This window comes from Antedon mediterranea, chromosome 7 (assembly GCF_964355755.1).
Source record: "Antedon mediterranea chromosome 7, ecAntMedi1.1, whole genome shotgun sequence".
Classification (NCBI taxonomy): Eukaryota; Metazoa; Echinodermata; class Crinoidea; order Comatulida; family Antedonidae; genus Antedon; species Antedon mediterranea.
The window spans coordinates 23,642,800-23,667,121 of NC_092676.1; the positions used below are offsets into that span (position 1 = coordinate 23,642,800).

Genomic DNA, 24,322 nt, shown 5'->3' on the forward strand with positions numbered 1-24,322 from the left:
CATATACCACTCTTCTGCTACTTTGTAATTTCGTCCTCGTATAAATGCTCCACACACTTTCCAAAAAAAATCTGGAATGGGAATATTTGATGCACATTTACATTTCGATGGAGAGTTCAGATTTTTTTATGATTCTTGTTGCCATATTTTGTAACGAGAAGTTAAATTGTGTCACCTTTGGTTTGTACAGTATTTGGATTTTGTTCACAGTTTTTGTCTTTCGTCGGACATTATTTGCAGAGAAAGTGGATGCGGTGTAGATTCTTCAGCAGAGCCTGTATAATGGTTGTGGTGAATGATTACTTTCAAATTTGATAATTAATTCATCTGTTGATTTGCCATCATTGTTCCCAGTTTCTCATAACTTTTGGTAGATGTGTCACTGTGCCATAGTTTTCTCCTTTTTAGACGTTCCATCTAGATGTAATGTATGATTGGATTTGTCAAGCAGTTCTTGCGAGGATGACAACTAATCCATGTGTATTTTTGATAACGGCTCTGCCTCCAACAAAATGTTCAAAAAGTGTAAATATAAACATATATATTTTGAACAATTTGACACCAAATACAGCTGTCTACTACAAGCGGTTACCGATTTTCAAAAATTGGCGGCCATCTTTTTTAACGTCAAATTTTGAATCTTTGCGGTAGTCCGATTTTGGTAAACTTTTGATATATGTTTTTTGAGACCATTTTTTATTGTAATTCATCAAAAAACATTTTCTTGCAATTTTTTTGGGGTGGTAATGAAACAGTTTGACTCGACTATAGGCACAAGAGACGTCATTGATTGGTTGAAAGTTGTGGAGACACGACACTATATATTTAAAAGTTTGCAAACTATTGAAAAAGTAGATAAAGAATTGTTATCATTAGTAGCTAAAATCATGAGTTTGTTTTAATTTAAAACTGGTTTTGTATTAAGGTAAAATTAAGTGCAAATGAATTTCATTTTAATTCTTATTATATTTTCTATTCTATAAAAAATAATCAGAAATAGCGGGCGTGATCTTTCAGTTGTTAAACATGGCGGCTTCCATGGGAAGGAAGCTGTTACACATGAGAAATTGTTATTGTTTACGATTGCAGTTATATGAGGTTATTATTAGCGTTACTGTAGTATTGTAGTATAGTATACACGATAATTAATTTTGCATTGTTTAGTAATAGGATTTAACACGTACAAATGTCAAAAAGTATGGCTAGGCCGGCTTTGCTGGGTATCCACATTCCAAATAACTAACGATGTATGCTTTCACACCCGCGCTAACTGAGAGACTCTGTGTGGCTGCCGATACTAGCTACCAAGCCTTAGTTGGGCCTAGGCTATGCATTGATGATAGGTCATGTAATAAGGCAAGCTAGCTAGGAATAGCTACGTAACTGTTCTAATTATAGACTATTAGTCTAGCCCTAGCTAGAGTACTTCTTGGTATGCCTACACAATATATTATTTTTAATTTAAAAATATTAAAAAGAAAGGTAGCTAGCCTAGGCCTAAATACTAAAAAAGTAAAAGTAGACCTAAAAAATGTCCAGGTGCTATACTGTACTGTACTGTTTATTTTTGTTTTTTTTACCAAGCTATGTTTACCGGTTCAGATATTAATCAGGAGACCTATTTTTTATTTAAATAACATTTTTTTATTTGATCCCACAACATAGCTCAGGCAGATATTGCAAGTAGTTAAATTTTGATAAGTTGTATAAACATAATTTTGTACAATATCATTAGAATTTCTTTTACCAGAGTTTCAAAAGAGGTACAAGTTCCTCACAAATAGCTGTAGATGATGGCAAAGGAAATGAGATGAAAGGAAAACCTAGCGTTTTATCTGCAATGATGGCTGCTGCTAGAGATAGGAGAACTGCATTTGGTAACATTTGATTATTGCATTGTCATAATACATTACAAAGCAAAGACAGTTAATTTAATTGGTAGCAAAGAAACAACAGCCCGACTACCATTATCTGAGTGCACGCCCACCGCGTATGAAATGTCAAACAACAGCCAGACTACCATTATCTGAGTGCACGCCCACCGCGTATGGAATGTCAAACAACAGCCAGACTACCATTATCTGAGTGCACGCCCACCGCGTATGGAATGTCAAACAACAGCCAGACTACCATTATCTGAGTGCACGCCCACCGCGTATGGAATGTCAAACAACAGCCAGACTACCATTATCTGAGTGCACGCCCACCGCGTATGGAATGTCAAACAACAGCCCGACTACCATTATCTGAGTGCACGCCCACCGCGTATGAAATGTCAAACAACAGCCAGACTACCATTATCTGAGTGCACGCCCACCGCGTATGGAATGTCAAACAACAGCCAGACTACCATTATCTGAGTGCACGCCCACCGCGTATGGAATGTCAAACAACAGCCAGACTACCATTATCTGAGTGCACGCCCACCGCGTATGGAATGTCAAACAACAGCCCGACTACCATTATCTGAGTGCACGCCCACCGCGTATGGAATGTCAAACAACAGCCTGACTACCATTATCTGAGTGCACGCCCACCGCGTATGGAATGTCAAACAACAGCCAGACTACCATTATCTGAGTGCACGCCCACCGCGTATGGAATGTCAAACAACAGCCAGACTACCATTATCTGAGTGCACGCCCACCGCGTATGGAATGTCAAACAACAGCCAGACTACCATTATCTGAGTGCACGCCCACCGCGTATGGAATGTCAAAATTCATGCACCAAGCAAGGATAAATATTTATCATGTTTATTTGGCTTAGGCCAAGTTGTTTAGCTGTTGTACTTACCCCTGTACTAAATAAAATCAATGGTACTGTAAGTAAATTATAAAAAAAGTGGTGCGTCACTAAGGAGCAAACAACAACACAAATAAATATTGATCAAAACTTGTGAACAGGTTCCAAATTGTTTTCAGATTTGACCTTTTAACTTTATTTCTTATTTTACAGATACTCTCATACAGAAGGAAGCAGTAGCGTACGAAAAGGGAAAGCGTCACCTTGCGAATATGATGGGAGAAGATCCAGAAATGTTTACCCAGAAAGATGTTGATGTAAGAAATTAAATAGAAGAAATACTGTTGTCCCTCTTTAGTTTTTCCCTTTTACTTTCTGTTCACACAAATTAAGCCTAATTACAGTAAAACCCCTCTTTTGGGAAACCCATATTCAAGGGAAAACCGTATTCAAGGGACGGACACTATTCCGTATGTTTTAACACTAACAGCAACCCCTGTTCACAGAACACCCATATAAAGATGACACTTTTTTAGGTATTTATAGGGGTTATAATAATTATTATTTTTCATAAGGTAAGCTTTTTTTAATTTTCTTGACAGGCTGCAATTGAGTACTTATTACCGACTGGTATGTATGAAAAAAATGCTAGGCCTATGTTAAAGCACCCTATAGACTACTACCCTCCACAGAAGGCAGCCCAGCTTGGTCCAGATGGAAGGCCTCATGAATGCTTCTTTTACACTGGTAGAGCAAACTATTATAATCTTATGCATGTAAGTAAAGAATCAGATCAGTGAAAAGAAACTTTCTAAAATGTTAATTAGTTATTACATAATTTGATTAATTGACTAATATTTGTTATAGATAACAGAATATTGATTGTACCATTCCAAGGAAATCTAACAATTACCTTGATTTGATAGTATTTATTAATTTTATTCATTTGGCATGTCGGCTCGGGGTCGCAAAGGTGGCAAACTCACTGTTGCCTGTAGGACGTGTGGCTCCCTAAGACGATTGGCTGTGTGTGACAGTGGCTGTATGTGGGTGTGGCTGTGTGTGTGTGTACTAGTACACCGGGGTAACCCCCTACTCGTCTCAAAAGATGTACTATGTTCTTTAAAATGGACCTGAAATGGATTTTCGATTTTTTTCATTTTAGAATGATGTTTTGGGGGCTATTAGATGTTGCTAGAATGTATATTGTTACAAAATATAAATTGGCCCTTTTGGGGAAAGGCCCATTTGAAAATCCAAAAAATTTGCGGGTGACGTCACTTTGCGATTATATTCCTATCCCTCCAATGGACAATTTGCAGTTTTTTGGCTATAACTCTTGAAATCTATGGAGTATTTTCTAAAAAATGCTTGTGCATTTGCAGAAACGTATTTAGAATTTTTTTAGATAAAATTATTACCGTATAAACGGTTATTCATCGAGTAAATGATGATTTAAAATCTTAAAATCAACGGTTTTTTTTTCTGGCAATACCGGAGTTGGCCTGGCAACGTTGTCCGGGATACAGCTCCGTGCGCAATGATGCGTACGTATCCATATTTTCCGTTCGTGTATTTTGTATATCGTTCGTAATTTATACTGCTAAAATGTGTTAGTTCTTTAGTTTTTAGTTTAGCAGAAATAAATTAGTAATATGAGATGATAATTTATTTGTCACGAAAACGAATTTTATTCATATTTTACTTTGGCTTGACAATGAGCGCAGCAAGTTGTTGATATCGCTTTGGTCCTTGGATGCACATGAAACGGAGCCTCGCCGCCCGCATGATGTGGGTGGTGGATCGACTCCGCGCGCTGGATTGGGGGCCTAGGCCTAGTAAAGGTTTGGGAGGTAGGCCTTCTAAATTCGGGTTTTAGAACAAACGAAGTACATTTTAGGGACCTATATTTCAGCAACATTAGATATTGAATAAATTAGTATTAGTGTCAACGCTTCGCGTATCTTTCCAGGCCGTCGATCATTCACTGACTATCGGGCGGCATATACACGCTCTCCATATCATCGTGTGTATATGTGACGTCGTGAATATAGAGGCTTCCGACGGCCGTTGAAATAGAATATTGCAATGGCGTGAGTAATTTTCGCTAATTTACCATGGTATCTTAAAATTTCGTTTTTACTCAAAATACTATACATTTTGTTTTTATAAGTATGGGTTTGTGTTAATTTGATACATTTAAATAACATGTGTGAATTTCTTGAAAATCGAAATTCCATTTCAGGTCCATTTTAAAGTGCACATGAACCAGATGTGTACACTGGTCCTACGGTTTATAGCAAACACTGGACAACAATAATTTATTCTTTTTCCATCCCAACTCATAGAATGGTTTCAAAGTCAGTATATAAGATAACATTTATTTATATAGTATTTAATTTCTTCTTTTAGGAATGTGCCAATCACCTTGATAAGCTGATTAAATATGAAGATCAGAAGATTGCTCAAGGAATTCTAGAACCAAACAGTGAACCAGTGTGAGTCTGTCATAGAATACACCTGGTACCAGGCCAACTTTGACTTTTAAATAACAGAAAATAATAAATAATAAACATTTTATAGTATTGAGGATGTTTGTGACATTATAACATGGGAACTCTTCTTCTCCTTATTATTATAACATGTATTTTATTTATTCAGGTGTATATATAGTAAAAACTTGCAGCCCGAAAGCTGAAATTGTTGTTTTACAAAAAAATATATATGGAAATATAAAAGTTTAAAAATACAAAATTGAAACAAAACATATATATTGTACAACAATACATATTGTATCCAATAAATATAATAATTTTTCGGTTTTCTCCCAAAACTAAATTTGTTCTCTTTTTCTTCACCAGAAATTTAATTCGTAGTGAATGGATTGACAAGAAATCATTGGAATTGAAGATTGTAGAAGAAATCAGTGATGAAGAGGTTACTTGTTTTTCTGATTTTAGTTTTTCTGATTTTAATTAAAAAGTTCTTTTTCCTCCAGCACGAATTGACAACATTTCTAAAACCTTGTTGCACAAGTTGTGGATAGGTAGTGGCCTTTTGTTGCCGTGACAATGATGATTTCTTTTCCTTCTTATGATTTCCTTACCCACTAGGCAAATTTGTTTGCGCGAATCGAAAGGGTCAACTTGTATATACACATACTACATATTCATGTTTCCATCTTCCAAATCCCACCCTGCGATGAATTCTAGTTCCTTGAAATTGGTAGTTTGAATTGTTTCTACTTTTTTTGAAGCGAAAAATTGCATAATTCATGAGCACTCATGCGAATCAAAAAGCTCAGCAGACACGCGATAAACATGAAAATATAAAAATCGTAGCCAGGGTATCGCATTTTTTCCTCCGTGAAACATTAAATTCGCGCAAACAAATTCGCATAGTGGGAAATAAGCTTTATGAATTCTTTCCCTACTTTCCTGTACTCCAACCACTGCACAAAGATTTACATTTTTTTCTTATACATCTAGTATGAAAGATTTATCATAATGATGGAGAGATTATTAAAACAACCGTACGCTAAACAAGTGGAGTCCTTTATACTGGATTATAGAAAGGAATTGCTCGCTGTCATCAATAAAGAAATTGTACATGAGGTATTCATAAACAGTTTCTTTTTTGTAGAATAAATTAGTTTTTATTTTACAAGTTTTCAATGGCTAGGCCTAACCTACCACTAATAAATGTTTTATTTTATGTATTTTTTATTATCGGTTGGAGCCAATTTAATCCGACAAATCTTTCTGGCAAAACCTGCTCCTGGAGAACACTGCATTGTACACCTGACTTGTATTGTAAAAACTTATTGCTAGGTATTAGTACACTGAAATTTGTCTATCTCAACTTTCCGTTTTACAGATTCAACATGATGAGAACGGTGTCGCTTTTAGCGAGGCTATTGGTCGACGTAAGTCAGCCTCTGCTAGAGTAGTCATTAGGGACCAAGGCTCGGGCATTATTACAGTCAACAATCAGCCCATGCTTGAATTTTTTACAATGGTGCAATCAAGGTAATTAACAGAATTTTCATTAATTTTGTTTTTAAATATTAATCTTAGTGAGCTACTGTAACCATACAGTACAGAAGTAGTCTTGAGGTAAAACAATAAATGTGTTAAATCTTGCATAATGTATTTGTCAAAGAATTTGTGATTTACTATTCATGTTGTATAATGATTTCCTTTTTGAATGGAGGACCCCTGCTGAAACAAGCTTCCCAGCTTAAAGGGTAATTCTCTGCTATTCCATAACAAGCTTCCCACCTTAAAGGGTTATCCTCTGCTATTCCATAACAAGCTTCCCAGCTTAAAGGGTTATCCTCTGCTATTCCATAACAAGCTTCCCAGCATAAAGGGTTATCCTATGCTATTCCATATCTGTATAATTATTTAGTTTTTATATGATTTTGTTAATTTCAAACTATAATGTATTGTATTGTGTATTTTATGGATAGCAATAAATATTACAAACAAACATTCTAAGTCTTTCATTCAGGTACATTGTGTTAATTACTTGGCAAAATAGAATTTTGCCATTTATAATGTGTGTACTTGATTTGTTTGTTAGCACGATAGCACCTACAATTTCCAAGTTATCATTCAGAATTTTCTGTGTAAATAGGTATATACAGTACTTACAGAACATGCCTATTGAAATTCAAGAAAATCGGTTCATTAATAACTTCACAAATAAACAAAGACAAATTTGTATTCTTTTAACATGGTCAGAAATATCAACATGTGCCCTCTGTGGAAATATTTGCCAAGTACTTCACTCAATTTCTGAGTGCTTTCATTTTATTTATTTATTTTTCAGAATGTCGATAATGTTCCCCTTTCAGTTTGTCGGAATGATTGACAGATTCAACGCTGAGTGCTACGTATCTGAGGAAGGGGGTAAACAGTGCCAGGCTGGAGCAGTAAGACTAGCCATCTCACGAGCATTGCAGAGTTTTGTTGATATAAGTCAAATTGAACAAATGAGACAAGGTATACAAATACTATCGGTATTTGTTGTTTTTTACTAATAATGTGTAGGCTTCCTAAAATAGGTACTGTACTACAAAAACTCCTAGTTCCAGTTCAGTACATCAAATACACTCGCTTACAACTTAGCAAATTATTATCCAATTTATTACAGTAAAACATTTGTTTATAAATTTTCTGTGTATTTTATTTCAGCTGGATTATTAACACAAGATCCCAGAATAAGAGAACGAAAGAAGCCTGGACAGAAGAAAGCAAGAAAGAAGTTTACTTGGAAGAAACGATAGTGTGAACCTAAATCAACGCCTCTAAACAATATTTTAAAGGACAACTTGACCGAGGACCATATTTTTACAACGTATTAGGGATGTACATATGATTTCAGAACCATCGTAAGATTAAGGATATCGCCGCACACTCTTGCTGTACAGCCCTCACCGTAAATTGCTGTGAAGTCACAGGTGCATCGCAAAATCTACTTAATGAGTCCAGATAAGCAAAATAAACAATAAAAAAAATCACCATTTATATTTTTTACGATTTATTTACTAGAAATTTTTGCGATTTGCCAGACTTTGCCAGAAAACTCGTTTTGCGATGCACCCGCGACGTCACAGCAATTTACGACGATGGCTGTACGACGAGCGCGTGCGGTGATATCCTTAATCTGGCGATGGTTCTGAAATCATATGTACATCCCTAATACATTGTTAAAATATGGTCCTCTGTCAAGTTGTCTAGGATGCTGATCTGGGAAAAAGAATGGTTAATTTAGGTGCGCCTATTGCAATCATCTTACTGTATGTACACTCACCAGGCATAGGCCTACTATTACATCATTAATATGAAATTATTTTTAACTGAAATTAAAATATAACAAATAAATTTAAGAGTCTGTTTTTCTTTTTTGTGCATCCTTTCTTGGTTTTTAAACATTGATTAAAATAATTACCGTATAGAAACGTTGAGAATGAAAATCTTTCCTATTTGTTGGTTTGTGCTGTTTTAAAAGACAGTAACATTTCTATTAGATCTGTGTATGTTCTTAAAACTTCAAACTGTTTAGTTAAACAACAAATTTTTTAGGAGGAAACAGTGATAAAAATTAGGCTGAAGTCGTGACCGTGTCGATAGAACAGTGAATTTAGACGTACGGTTGACCAGGGAAGAGTTATTAACTCTTCCCTGGGTTGACCGTGTCCGATTGCCTTATCTCCAAGAGTGACTATTTGCACGTGGTCGATCAACCGTGTCGACTGTAAATAAACAATGGTGGACGAGAAGTGGTGGTAGAAAAGTTACAATTACATTCTTTGTGTTTTATTAGAAAGCACAATCGTTTATATATGCTGTATGAGCGAGGATAAAAATGGTAATTTACTTTACTGATAATATTATTTTGGATCCTTCGTTTATTTATTGCCCCTCATCATTATTGACGTTAATTAGGCTAGGCCTAGCTAGCCTACTAGGTAGGCCCTAGATAGGCGCGGCTAGGCCGATCATTACAGTGATTGCTGATCCAGGGAGAGGACCCTCTCTGTTGACGTTGTTTCCGCACTGTGCATAGGGTGAAACAGTCAAGCTAGTGAAGTGACTAGGCCTAGTGAAGTGTAGTAGTCCTGTAGTGCATAAGTATATTAATATTAAATTCAATGTTTTCTATAAATAATATTTTTTAAGGGAAATTCAGAATCATTGCTGACAGAAGAGAAAATAGCAGAACTGGAAGGTAAAACTCATTGTAAGTATTTAAAGAATATATATAATAAATAGATTTATTCTTTTGATGATGATGAATGAGTGGCCGAGCGGTTAAGACAGTGGAACCGTAATTACCTAGCCATAACAACGGCAGGGGTTCGAGGCTCACTCACTCCATGGTTCTGATGGTAGAACGAGTCTTCTCGGATAAGGACTATAAACCGTAGGTCCAGTGTACACATCTGGCTCGTGTGCACTTTAAAGAACCTAGTACATCTTTCGAGACGAGTAGGGGGTTACCCCGGTGTATTAGTACATCACAGCCACTGATCACCAACTGGGCCCTCTGGGAGACCAGTCATTGACTGAAGAGGTTACCCAGTATAAATATATATTTCAATTCAATATTTTATTAAAATAATGATAATGAATGCCACAATCAATGGCATATTAATTATTATATTGAAGATCATCTACATTTTTATACTATAGTTAACCAAAAAGAAATCAAACAAATGGTCAAGAGATATAGTGCTCAAATCGACTCGACAACTTCTGCAGAGATGACCAGGGACGGCTTCTTGTCCATTCCGGAGGTAGCGTGCACTCCTTATGCAATCCTGTTCTTTAACATTTATACAAGCAGCCAAAAATCCACCCTGATGCCGGAGGAGTTTCTCGTGCTTTTCTCAACACTTAGTAATAAAGCAACTGTTGAGGAAAAACAAAAACGTAAATAATAATATTATTTATATTTACAGTTTGAATACAGTAGAAGTAGTACCCCTCCTTTGGCCATGTTTCCGCAGCCAACAATTAACCTATTAACCTGATAAAAATTAACCGATATTTAACCGATAAAATTCTTGTGGAAACGATTAAGAAAAATTAACCGATAATTATCTCATTCAAATCAGATAATTATCGGATAAATGCGATCATTTTTTACATTTGACCTGAAGGACAAATTGTTGTGCTGTGATTAGTTGTTGGTTGTTTGGTCTGATCATGCGCACTTTATTTTGATTAATTGTCTGATTGATTAAGAATTAACCGATGATTTTGATATGACTGTGGAAACATAGCCTTTGGGATGATTTTGAGAGTATGATATTCAGTGGACACCCCGATTAAGGGGATACTTTATACCATGATAACAAGTGAGAAGCAATGATATGTTTGAATACTACTGCTAACCCATTCAGGGGTAACTTTGTTGTGTCCTGAAGGTGTTCCCTTAATAGAGGTTCTACTGTAAATAATTGGTAAAATCAACAACAAAATGAAGTATTCATAATCATCAATTTAATTTTGTATAATCAATATTTCTTTATTTTTGTTCAGTAATGTTTGATGCGTTTGACATAAATAGAGATGGTGATATAGGGTTCAATGAACTTTTCCGTATGTATAAGAACATGTTCACCGCAGGGTTCACGGATGACCAGCTGACTGAGCTCGTAAATTCTGTGTTAGCAATGCCAAATTTAAAAACGCCAGGAAGAATAAGTTACGAAGAATTTAGCAAAGTAAGCATAGATATTTGGGGAAAGGGGGCTAAATATAAAATATAAATAAAAATTAAATATGGTATGATGATATATGTTTAAAGCTCTGTCTACACTATCAAACTTTATGTCACAAACAAATGTGAGGTGCCTATATATGGACATGATGATGTCACATCACTACCATATTTGGGTATATCACTACCATATTTGGGTACATCACACTTTTTTGTCATACTACTGTAGTTTGATAGCGTAGAGAGCTTAAGACATAAGTTATAGTATTTGATTTTAACAATATTATATAACAATATATTATTAAACTCTGTGTAAAAAAACAGGATTTTTGTTAAGGGAGAGAATTAAAGACGTTTATGCAGCTATTTGGTTTTGGTATATTTTGGGGTAGACTTAGACCCATTTGTCTTCTTTACCGTAATAAAAACCCTGGTTTATTATTATTTTTTTTAAAATTATATAATGGTTTTATATTTTTTAGGCTATCTCACCAATGGAACTTCGTGAAAAAGTGACCATTAATCTCCAGCTAGTCTGATGATGAAACATGAACTCGATGGAAGGCCGTAGCGAGAAGTTTTAAAAAACTGACGACGAGGCAAAAAGATGTTTAAATAATTATAATATTACCGTAATATAAGATATGACAAGTTGTGCCGGGGGAATTTGAGATGGGTGGTGAAAACTGACAATTTCATACGATTCGAGAACCTCATACTAACTACGGGCCTGTGATGTCATTGTATTTATATCTTGACTTAGATTCAAAGAAGGAGGCACAAATTGTACATTGCAATACTCTATTTGCATTGATGTGGCTACAGAAATCAGGGTGGGTGTCGCCCACACCTCACAAAAAAACAACTTTAAATTGATTTTTGTTGATCTACGGTTTTTAAACTGTATATATATATATTCCTAAAATATCATTTGAATGACTGTTATCTGTTTAAAAATCATTTAAAGACTTTATTTTAACCAATGTTATGTGAAGTGCCGCTGTTAATGTATGAATATATGTTATAGCCTGAAAACTTATATGTATTCTTCTTACATTAGTATTTTTATTGCGATTGTATTCAAATGTTTATATTTATTCTTGAGTATAAATGCATATTGTGCAATAAAATAATTAAAATAATAGTACCGTTGTATTAGAAGTAATTAATAGATCTTGTAGAAATTCAATAAGTATAAATGTTTTAAAGATGTATTATCCCCCGAAAACATGAACAATGAAGTACTAAAAAAAATACTTTGAATAGGCCATTTTGGTAATCACTTCAGTAGGGGAAAAAAAAGAAAAAAATTATGTTTTCACTTATAAAAAGACAAACGGGTAAATTCAACCAAAAACCCATTGACTTCCAGTCAATTTGACTATTTTTTGCTTTAAATTACAGTTTTTTTCAGGTACGAAATAATTCATTTTTAAAATGGGATATTCAACAAAAATATTTAACAAAATTAGTTTTAGTGGGACAATATACAATATATATTTGTTATTTTCATTAAGATTTCATAAATATTAAAAATAAATATATAACATTTATTTAATTAACATTTAAGAGAATAATTAAAAAGCGGCATCTAAAAAACGCCCAAAATTTTATAAATTGGGGAAAAAAACTACTTCAATTTTCTAGAGGGCGCTAATTCACTGACTTTTCTTTTGTTGATTACGAGACGGTCGCTGTCAGGAAAAATGGCAACAAATGTCACTGAAATGGAAGAAACGAAGACAGAAACACAAAATGAAGAAGGAGAAGTGGACGAGGAAACTGATGTTTTTGAGGTTTTCAAGATAATGGGAATGACAAAAACGGACGAGGTGTGTTTATTTAGTGCATTTGATAGCCTTTACGGTTCGAGGGCTATAGCCTATGTTGTGTGTAGGCTAGGCCTGGATGATTTAACTCAACCGCAAATGATGCTAGTTGAGGTGGGGTTTTAATTGAGTGATGAAAGTACACAGATGCACATTGACATACAGCAGGCTAGAATGGCCTAAATTTATCCAATTATATATTTGTATTTTACTGTCGTGAATTAGCCTACTTATATTTATAAATTGTACAATATAAAAACTAAACTTTTTCTTTTAATTCATAAATTGTTAAAAAAAACTGTCTGACTCTGAATGTTTTTATTTTTAAAACTTTTTCCCCACATTTATCATGATTATTGAGTTTTTAGGTTTTTGATTGCATTACAAAAACAGCTAGGTCTAGATTTGAAACATGTCAATTAGATTTATATCAAACGTTAATCATCAAACTAAAAATGTCATTGTCACTATACAGTGAGTTACAAACATAATATTAATACAGTAATTAATATTTCTGATGTAGGGCACTCAGCTGTTTCTTGTACGCTGGAGAGGGTACGGTCCAGAAGAAGACACTTGGGAACCAAGAGATAACCTCTTTGCTTGTGAAGATCTCATAGAGCAATTTCTGGAAAAAGAATCAAAGAAGAGAAAGATTAGTCAGGCAAAGACTCAAGTTAAACAAAAGGTACAGCTTTTTTTTAACCACTTTGTGTTAAATAATAAGGAATCTCTTTCCTCATTTTCAGTACAATGGTCTAACATTTTGTGGTGTAGGACGTAATTCCGCAGCACCTAATAATTAATCAATAAACTCCCTGTTAAACTGATTCCACTTGTGAATAATGAACCGATAAATATATCATTCAAATCGGATAATTATCGATAAATGCGATCATTTTTAACCTTTGACCTGAGGACATATTGTTGCATTGTGATTGGACACCTCGTTGTTTTGTAATGACTGATTATGCGCACTTTATAATTAGTTACCTGATTGGTTAAAAAATTAACCGATAATTTTGTTTTGGCTGCGGAAACACAGCCTTTGTTCCATGTGATTATTAAAAAAAATTGATAATATATATATATATGTTATATTTATTTAATCAATAAATATTATTATCTAGTTTGATACTTGTTTTTACTACCACAGAAAGCAAAATTAGCAAATTCCAAGCAGGATTCCCCACCATCGCCGCCACCATCTACAAAATCAGAAAGCCATGCTATAAAGATAGAAGAAGTCTCACCTTCAGCAAACACAGTGGTAGACGAAAAACCACAGAAAGACACATTTTGGGATGACCTAAAAAATGGGTTGATATCCTTTGGGGATGATATGTATTCAAAGGTGAAAGGTCGCCGAGCTACTCTTGAGGCAAAGAAGAAAAAGGAAGAGGAGGAATTGAAGAACAAGGAAAAAGTGGAAAAGAAAGGAAAAATTAAACGGTTAAAGGCAAAGCGGGAACAGAAGATGCAGCCCAGTAATTGTTCAGGAGAGATCAAGAAAACTAAGTCAACGCTTGCTTTGGAAGCTATTGGGTCTTTAGAGAGTGCAACACAAAGAACGCTAGAATTCGCTACACAGAGAACACTGACAAAGAGTTTGGATGCCTTTGATTTAGCTCAGAACAACAGCAACTTGTACAACTCTCCTGTCCATCATACTAGAACTGAGGAGCTTACCATCGCTTGCTTGGAGAAAAAGCGAAGGAGCTCTTGTGAAACGACATCAGCTACAGAAACTCCAGATGCAGTGAGTTCAGCTGATGAAGATTCAACATCACGGCATCAGGTAATCCATTTTTACACCCCACTCATTGCGAAATATTGTTTTTAGATTACTTTTAATTTTTAACACGACATATTTCAAATGTTTAATGTTGAATGTTTTTTTAATACTGCCAATTGATCTAGTAGACCAGTCTAATGTAATCCTTTTTGATTTTCAGTTTTTAGAAACGTATTCTTCCATTCACCAGCTACATCAAGAGAACAAACAAGTTCATGATGAACAATCCAAAGATTCCATAAGTACTAGCAATTCAACTGGAGAGGAGACCGAAACTGACCCAGAATTAGTGTCCAGAATCTCTGCACAGCTTCGGGGAGTTTCTTCAAAAGGGTTGCCAGAATCGGTGACCACTTCTCAGAGCGAGTGCAGACTAAATGAGGTGATGGCAAGGCTTGATGCTGAAGCGGAAGCAGAGTTTGAATTTGAACTTACTGCCAATGATTTTGCCCCGTATTCACCATCAGATTGTGACACATCATTTTCTGTAGCAGGGATATCTTCAGCAGTGACATCTTCAGCGTTACCATCAGTGTCAGCGACATCTTCAGAATCTGATGTATCATCGTCAACATCTAATTCCCAACCACTGCCCTCTTTAGTATCATCACAAGAACCGGAGAGTATGTCAAATTTAGCAATACCAGCTCAATCAAAATTATCAAGTAATATAGAAGAGTTAACACGACCTAGCGACTTAAAAGACAAAGAAAGCCAAAGTGAAAAAAAAGGGTTTAGTAATCGGGAAACATTACCATTCGTAAGAAGTGCATTTCAGAATGATTTAGCAGTTGGGAAAGAAATGTCACCTCAATCGGAGAAAAAGGAGAGATCTTTTTTACAAATTTATCAAGAAGAGAACCTTAATCTTAAAAAGGACAAAAACACATCGGCAAATGTAGATAAATTAAAAAGAAAAACTGAAAATGTTTTCAGTGAAATGACAGAAGGAAATTCGTTTTGGAGCATGCTTTCCGAAAACAATCCAGAAAAAAACGAAGAGCATACTGTTGATAGTGATATCAATACAACCAACACCTTAACTGTATCTTTGCCTACAAAAGACAAAAAACTTTCTTCAAAGAAAAAGGCGCTATTTAACTTTTCCAAACTAAAAAATACAGATGTTAATTTAAACGAGAAGAAATCAAACTTGGTAGTTGACCAAAAAAAGAAAGATATCAAAACTGAGGTAGACATTTCTTCCAATAAAGAGAGTGGCAAATCAGAATTTAATATTAATACAGAGAAAATAAAAAATAAGAAAGATGATGATAAACCTGAGATAGACGCAAAGAATCATGAGTGGATGAACCAACAGAAAAAACAGCATCCAATCCGAGATGATACAGAAAAAACAAAAATTGAGCAGGACGAAAATAAACCAGAGATTGACGCCAAGAAGAATGAGAGAATAACCCAGCAGAAAAAACAACATCTAATCCGAGATGATACCAAAAAGAAAGTATTAAAAGCAGATAATAAAAAAGATGTGGTGATCCCGTCCGTTGGAGGCGGAGATTTGCATAAATTTAAGAAGATAAAACAGGAATGTCTTCAAGATAAGTTGTCTGAAAGTTGTAAAGATGTCAACAAAGCCAAGATTAAAACACAGCAACCTCAAAAAATCAAGCCAAACCGAATAGAAAGAAACAGCTTGGAAGAAGGTAAAATAGTTTTTAGTATTTTATTCAAAATTGAATTCCTAGAAAGTATGAATGTCCTTGGTTAAGCTAGAAAATTTGATTATAGGAAATTATTAAATATAACACTTTCATCATTTCAATTGACCTTGAAATCCTTGCACAAAATAATTTCGAATTTCCTGATATGTATTTATTTTATTGTTTTCTGGCCACACAGAAACATTTAAAGATTGCAAATAACTTAATCGATGTTTCATAGACAATTAATTAATGTCTGTTAATTGGGCTACAGTTAATAAAGTAGTTAATAAAGTAGCTAATAAAGACATGGCCATCTGTTTTTCTGAAAGCTGTGTCGGTTCTCTAAGCAATGGTACACTAAATTTATACTTTTAAACTATTGCATATTCATTATTGTACATTTTTTATGATCAATATTCGGTCAGTATACTTTTGATTTATTGATTTTTATTGATTTGTATTGATTTGCATTGCTCTTTCAGATTCCTATGAATTGGATTTAGACGATTATGAGTCACCGGTTGAACAGGATGTATCTGATTTGAATTCCATTTCCAGCACTCCTATAACTGAAGGTATATAGTAATAACTGTTTAACTGTTATTATAATCTTTTGCTGATACTGTATTAACTAAATAAGTTCTCATTCATTCATTCATACACATTTATTCAGTTATTTGACAATAACTGGGGCCCGCACTAGAAGCAATAGCTTGTCTCATGAGGACCCCTACAATATAAATATGCAAAATGTTTTACATGATGGTATAAAAGATGTATTGGCCCCAAAAAACATGAATAATGAAGATTATTAAAAAGAGGACTTTGAAGTTAATCACAAAAACTATATAAAAAAAATGTTTTCATTTATAAAAAGACAAAATAAGCAGTTGAATTCAACATGACTGACAGGTAAATAATTTTTTTCAGATCAATCCAATTTTTGATCAAAACTATTATGTGACATTAAAATGGCATATTCAACCAAAACATTTATAACAATTATTTTTTTCAGGGAGACAATATATATCTTTAAATAAGTTTCCAGTTTCATCCAAATTGTGTGGATTTATATTCGGAATGCATTAACAATAATTTTACCAAAGTCTTGCGGCCCGATTTCAGCCCAAATTAGGAGGTTAGATTATATTTATTCAGTTATAGTTAATAGTTGCAACTATCCTGAAATCAAACTCTACAATATTAAATTGTATAAAATAATACTCCTCCTTATTACTAATTGTTAATTTATTAATAAAATTTAATCACTAGTCAACCATATTGCGTTGATTACTTAAATTTTATACATGTGACCTACAGCAGTAAATTATGGGCATCATCATATGCTATAATAAAACAATACTATTATAATAAAGTTATATTGTCCCCTGAAAAAAAATTTCAAATTGTTGTTGAATATGCCATTTTAATGTCACATAATAGTTATTCACTTTGACCAAAAATTGGATCTAGAAAAAGAATTATAAATGTAAAAAGAACTGTAATTTAAAGCAAAAAAAAAATTTTACAAACTGAAGCGTATCCCTCCATTATTGTAAATTATTCATTATGAGCAGATATTTTTCTTTATTATGAGCAAATAATTTTCTTTATTAAGAGCAAATATTTTTTCTTTATTAAGAGCAGATATTTCCTTTATTATGAGTAGATATTTCCTTTATTATGAGCAGATATTTTTCTTTATTTTTCTGATAACTCTTACAGGTGCCTTTAGACAAGCTGTTATGAAAGGGAACTGTGCGTTAGTGGAACAGGCATTTAGAACAATAGACGTTAAACTCCTCTGTCTTGAAAAATCAGATGATCGATGCAAAACACTACTGATGTATGCGGTCGAAGGTCGTCATGACAGCATTGTCAGGTTGTTGTTAGGCCATGGTGTGTCTGTAAACCGGCACGATAGAGATGGTATGACTGCTATTATGTATGCTGCACATCAGGTGGGTTGCCAGTAAATTGTCCAAACATGGCGAGATGGATCTATATATATTGTATTATGTCTGATGTTACTCACCCTGTTTTTGATAACCTTCTTACCTGTAGATCAGGTAGATTACTCCACCTCAAAGTCAAAACAAACAGATTTAGGAACAACACATATATTCCATTAGCTATCAGGATGTATAATAGAGATTTCAAACGCTAATCCGCTAATTACTCATGTTTCTGTTACATTTTCCTGTTTATTTTTTATTTAGTCTTGTTATTAATGTAATATTTACTAACTCGAGTGTACTTAAGGACCCATATCTCATGGCTGTATATTTTTGCCGTTGTGACAATAAAGTTTTATCATATCGTATTGTATATCCAAGCCATATATCTTAGTATATCATTGAACCACGCATACACATTTTACTGGGACTACTTTGATAACAATTTCCTTTGTTTTTTTCTAGGGTTTATTCAACATTGTGGCAATTTTGATAGAAGCTGGGGCATACCTTAATATCAAGCAATCGTCGTCAGGGGATACAGCTCTAGTTAAGGTATAATAATTGATATTTCTGTATAAATAAATAAGCAGATTATAAATTTATTTTATTAAATTTCTAATCAATAAATACTTTTATTTAAAGATAATTTAATTTTTTTTTATTTCTTTAATAGGCTTGTAAGAAGGGTTTTGCATCTGTAGCCGAGTTGCTGGTGCTCAATGGTGCAGATTGGAGTGTTGTCATGGGAGCAAACTGTGTAACAGGATGCTCTATCCTTAACCATAATGTCCAGGATATTATTACGAAGCATTGTGACAGGTATGTGTACCCGACTTGTTACTTACGTTTGGTTATAGATTTTTCTCAATTATATTATTATAAAGGTCTGTCTACCCTATCAAACTAGTTTGATAAAAAAAAAGTTTGATGTGCCCAAATATGGTAGTGATATGCTTAAATAGTGATATGACAGCATCATGTCCATATAAGGGCACATCAAATTTTTTGGTCACATAAATTTTGATAGTGTATACAAGGCTTTAAAGTTGATTGTTTTTAATAGATTATCCAAGTGTGTACAGAAAACAATGAACGAATATTTGACTGGGATTGCTAAGGTCCAGACACTAGTGTTACCACTACAAGCCTTAAGACCTTGTGAAGCTACGGAACACACTCTCTACCTCAAATTTAACCCTAGCTATTACCTCTATAAACACGGTAAGAGCCTACATATCGGTCAGATTTTGCCCTACTCTGACGTAATTTGTACTTTATACTAAGTACATTCAGAATGCGTGCAAAAAAATATGCAAGTAATTCTCGGGTGGGATTCGAAACCCACGACCTCCAAATCAACTTAGTTGATAATTACTGGCATTGTGTTGTTAATATATTATTATTCATTAATCACCCTTGCCTATACACAGATATTGTAGATATACTTCTAGTCAGGGTGATGTCAAGAAGTACAATAGTACGATGATGATGACACACATTTTTTTATAAATAAATAAAAATAAATAACACAGACAGGTACAATACAATTACAGAGACAACAAATATGTTTCTTAGTGTTCTTAGGAATTGTCCTTGCCCATGGTGTCCAGCATTGTTAGCGTTAACTAATTAGTACACTTTATATGCATCTTCCTTCTTCTCCTTAGATTGCGGAATCCTACTTTTCCTCGTCCATGCTAAATTCAATGCGTATAGTCTCGATTGTCGTCTGGAGGGTCCATGCCTCGTACGAGAGGTGCTAATGAACGATATTCCTCTTCCATCGCTTATGCCAGTAAGTATTCCATTGTTATCACGTCAGTTAAAGTTCACTAACCGTATTTATTTGAATACACACCTTCCTCCCACCCCCATAGAAAATCATTAGGAATAAACGCCCCCCTCAAATAAACAACACAACATTTCTATTTGTAGTAGAATTCACAATCATTTTTATACATATTTGTTCTTTATTTTATAATTTTTTGATATTAATTGTGTTGTACCTGTAAGAGGTGTTTATTTGATACATGTTACCATATTACACCCAAAAAAATAAACGCCTCCCTCAAATAAAAGGCCCCTTAAAAATCCTCCCACAATAAAAACCCTGAGGCATCATTTATTTAAATAAATTTGGAGACAGTGCTTTATCAAAGTTCAGTTGAAAATGTGTTCCAATATATACAATTTGGTATTATGAATTTCACAACTAACCATGCATTTAATTGTTTTTTTTACATTACAGAATAATAATTTTATAATGTCATTTCTGCCGATAGAAGGGCGCAATAAGATTAAAGTATTTACTTTAAATGCACCGCATACTCATGTAAGTATTTACTTTAAATGCACCGCATACTCATGTAAGTGTTTACTTTAAATGCACCGCATACTCATGTAAGTGTTTACTTTAAATGCACCGCACTCATGTAAGTATTTACTTTAAATGCACCGCATACTCATGTAAGTGTTTACTTTAAATGCACCGCATACTCATGTAAGTGTTTACTTTAAATGCACCGCATACTCATGTAAGTGTTTACTTTAAATGCACCGCATACTCATGTAAGTGTTTACTTTAAATGCACCGCATACTCATGTAAGTGTTTACTTTAAATGCACCGCATACTCATGTAAGTGTTTACTTTAAATGCACCGCATACTCATGTAAGTGTTTACTTTAAATGCACCGCATACTCATGTAAGTGTTTACTTTAAATGCACCGCATACTCATGTAAGTGTTTACTTTAAATGCACCGCATACTCATGTAAGTGTTTACTTTAAATGCACCGCATACTCATGTAAGTGTTTACTTTAAATGCACCGCATACTCATGTAAGTGTTTACTTTAAATGCACCGCATACTCATGTAAGTGTTTACTTTAAATGCACCGCATACTCATGTAAGTGTTTACTTTAAATGCACCGCATACTCATGTAAGTATTTACTTTAAATGCACCGCACTCATGTAAGTGTTTACTTTAAATGCACCGCACTCATGTAAGTGTTTACTTTAAATGCACCGCATACTCATGTAAGTGTTTACTTTAAATGCACCGCATACTCATGTAAGTGTTTACTTTAAATGCACCGCATACTCATGTAAGTGTTTAGTGATGTACGAATTTTAGTTTTTATTGTAGATAAGCATGAATGAATAAAAATTTGGTTTATCTTTCTTATCTACTGGATGGCAATTTTGTCAACATTCACTTGTCATTTTGTTGTCTATACTCTTGTTGTTGTTACTCTAATTGCCTTGTCCTTCGGATGTGATGTAAAGCTGCTTGTCCTGCGTACTGTACATATAGTGCACATTATAGAACTTGGTACACTATTCGAAAAGAGTAGGGGATTGTCTCCCGGTGTGCTGATCTTGTAGGCGCTTCGCTCCTGGCTGCCGTGTGTTCGTGGAGGGCCTAATCCAAATTTCCTCAGTTTCCAGTTGCTTTAAATTTGAGGACCAAAAATAAACACATTTTTTAACATTTAACATATCTACTGCTCTTTAATTACAGTATACCGTTTTATGGACAACATTTTTATTTTTATTTTTAACAGGAACGACTTCTTGTGTGTGCCTACTCAGCTCGGGTTTTGAACCAACCATCAATACATCCTTCATCAGCTTAACTATTGTCTCCTAGCGGATCAAACCAGTCGTCACGTCAGCAAGGTTGACTTTAAAGTAGACAAACATACTGCTCATGTATTTTGGTAAAGTATGAATCTGATATGGTATGGAAAATATGGTTAAATTAAATTTCAATTATATTTATTAACACATTGTACTTAAGTTAAACCTTTGCCATTTTTTAAAAGTATTATGAATTCTTTCATCAGCTTCATATAATAATGTTGATGATTAATAAATATATATTTGCAAGGCTGTTCTTAAAGCCCTCCTCCACCCTCACAAAAAAACTTAATTTGTGTAAGTTGCAAGTAGAATAAGAGAACTGCATTGCAAATCAGTTTAATGCAACCACGTCTAGCTGCAAGTAAAACAAACAAATTTCCAAGTTTCCTCAGAGCACCTCAACTCATGTTTGTTTAGAAGTAACCCGTTTTATGCTGCAACTTTGTATTATGATAGTTTTTACTATAAAATCAATTTACTTAACAATAAAACAATTTAGCTGCAAGAACCTCATTAGGGAAACCGCTTTCTAGCTCAAATTGATATAGTTACTCTGCAAGAGTGTTGCAAGTGCTACAAAATGACTTATTGTTGCTCCACTTTTTAGCTGCAAAAAATATGTGTTTAGGTATTATATGTGTTTAGCTGCAAGGTCAATAAATGGCTATGATTAAGAAGACACTTAGTGCCTACCGCTGTTAAAAAGTTTTCAGTAACAACCTTTTGTTTCGAGACAGTAGACGAAGGAGATGGTAACTTAATAAACGGAAAATATGTTCCACAACAGTCACTGTTAAAATAACTTTTTTTAAAGTTTTCCAACATTGCCGCAGACTGCTAGGTCAGTGGCACACTGCTAAGGGTACATAATATGCTAGGAGAAACACTTGCTGCCATCCGCTGCATAGTCTTAAAATAAGGCGATCTAACAGGACACTGAGCTTGCCTTGCCAAGATAGGTCCTCATATTCTCCGCGGCGCAGAACATGAAACTGATCGTGGTGCAGCCACAGATAAACCTTTCGATCTCCGAAGCTTAGCATCGTGTTGTTAGATTGCCTTGCTTGGCCCAAGCTGCAAATAGAATTAGAAATAGTATAATGTTAGGATGGTATAGATACAGTAATTTGATATACAGTAATAATGATATGATATCCTGGCTTCTTTTGTGAACACAATAACTAAAATAAGTACTGTGTTCAACCCTCACTACTTGTTGATTTCAACAATTTGTAACAGTAACATTTAGATTATGTTTGTGTGCTGTGTTATCTTAAAAATCCTTTGGTCACTTGTGTAAGTTGTAAAGCTCTGTCTACACTATCAAACTTAATGTGACAAAAAAACTTGATGTGCCCATTTATGGATTTGATGATGTCATATTACTACTATATTTGGGTAAATTTGTTCCGTCCGAACAGGCTCTTAGTGTCTCCTCACATATCTTGGTAATTCATTTCACTGCTGTCCAGTCTTTATCTCAAAATTATCCTGTTTCCTGGGCATCCTCAACATTGTGTGTGAAAACAAGAAATTTGAATTTTTCAGAAAACAGAAAATGTGCTTAATTCCTATAACTGAATTGTCTAAAAAGTAACTGGTTTTATTTGTGATTACTGTAAATAAATAAAATTGTGTTTTCATTGTCTTTTGATAAGATGCTAATAAGATAAAATTACTTTGTTTTCAATATACATAGTAAATATTATTTTGTAAAAAAAAAAATGTATAGGTATATATTGATTTGATGTGATTTGTAACTGAACTAATAAAATTCATAGAGATTTTTTAAAAAATGTTGGACCCTATGGGAATAATATATAAGGTATTATATTATTGTTTAGTACAAATAGATTTTTAAGATAAATTTAACATTTTATTCCTTTTAAATAACAAAAAGTGTTTGAAGTGATAATTTGATTTAAAACTAAGATGTGCTTATTTTAGTTCAAGTAAAACAAATATGTGTTATATTATTGAATTGATACCATATTTGGTTATATATATGTAAAACTAATAATTTTGTATCGTTGATAAAATTTTTCATTGAGTCCTGTTTTATAGGATAATAATTATATTAATACATAATAAACAACAGTGCCATTTTATAATTTTATAAAACCCCTTTGCTGCAAAATGGTGCTATTCATGCTTGCTTTATGAATATCCATAACCTGTTTCCATATTAGGATGTTGGTTTAAATTTTGTATTCAATGTCTACAGTACTAATATTTGAGAAACCATCATTAGATTTACCAAGCCCATAGTTGGTATAAACAATCGTCACCCTATTGACATTTAAAAATTCAAATGAATTGCTAATTAAAGTTGATAAATATAAAGTTTATGTAAACTTATTATTTTAAGAAACATGAATGTGTGTCAATGATTATTTGATAAATTCTCTATTTTGCAAAATAGTTTATTTGCACATTTTTAAAGCTTGTAA

At 33.9% G+C, this 24,322-nt stretch overlaps 3 protein-coding genes across 3 annotated transcripts; all 3 read left to right on the plus strand.

Annotated features, from left to right (window-relative positions):
• The first annotated feature begins 1,016 nt into the window (after positions 1-1,016).
• Positions 1,017-8,632, plus strand: LOC140054226 (small ribosomal subunit protein uS9m-like). Its single transcript, XM_072099142.1, has 10 exons — positions 1,017-1,098; positions 1,751-1,877; positions 2,959-3,062; positions 3,348-3,521; positions 5,158-5,243; positions 5,607-5,682; positions 6,234-6,359; positions 6,622-6,773; positions 7,579-7,751; positions 7,944-8,632. The coding sequence occupies exons 1-10, from the start codon at positions 1,027-1,029 to the stop codon at positions 8,033-8,035; spliced, it is 1,182 nt and encodes a 393-aa protein (XP_071955243.1). The 5' UTR covers positions 1,017-1,026; the 3' UTR covers positions 8,036-8,632.
• A 372-nt stretch (positions 8,633-9,004) lies between these two features.
• Positions 9,005-12,131, plus strand: LOC140054651 (calcineurin subunit B type 1-like). The gene is made up of 5 exons (XM_072099726.1): positions 9,005-9,120; positions 9,432-9,492; positions 9,945-10,184; positions 10,797-10,981; positions 11,460-12,131. Exons 1-5 carry the CDS (start codon positions 9,118-9,120, stop codon positions 11,514-11,516), a joined length of 546 nt encoding a protein of 181 aa, XP_071955827.1. The 5' UTR covers positions 9,005-9,117; the 3' UTR covers positions 11,517-12,131.
• Positions 12,132-12,666: 535 nt separating this feature from the next.
• Positions 12,667-23,679, plus strand: LOC140054192 (uncharacterized). Its single transcript, XM_072099094.1, has 12 exons — positions 12,667-12,809; positions 13,330-13,494; positions 13,963-14,604; positions 14,762-16,268; positions 16,751-16,843; positions 17,994-18,229; positions 18,689-18,778; positions 18,900-19,045; positions 19,290-19,447; positions 19,894-20,021; positions 20,475-20,558; positions 21,794-23,679. The coding sequence occupies exons 1-12, from the start codon at positions 12,684-12,686 to the stop codon at positions 21,863-21,865; spliced, it is 3,447 nt and encodes a 1,148-aa protein (XP_071955195.1). The 5' UTR covers positions 12,667-12,683; the 3' UTR covers positions 21,866-23,679.
• The last annotated feature ends 643 nt before the right edge of the window (positions 23,680-24,322 follow it).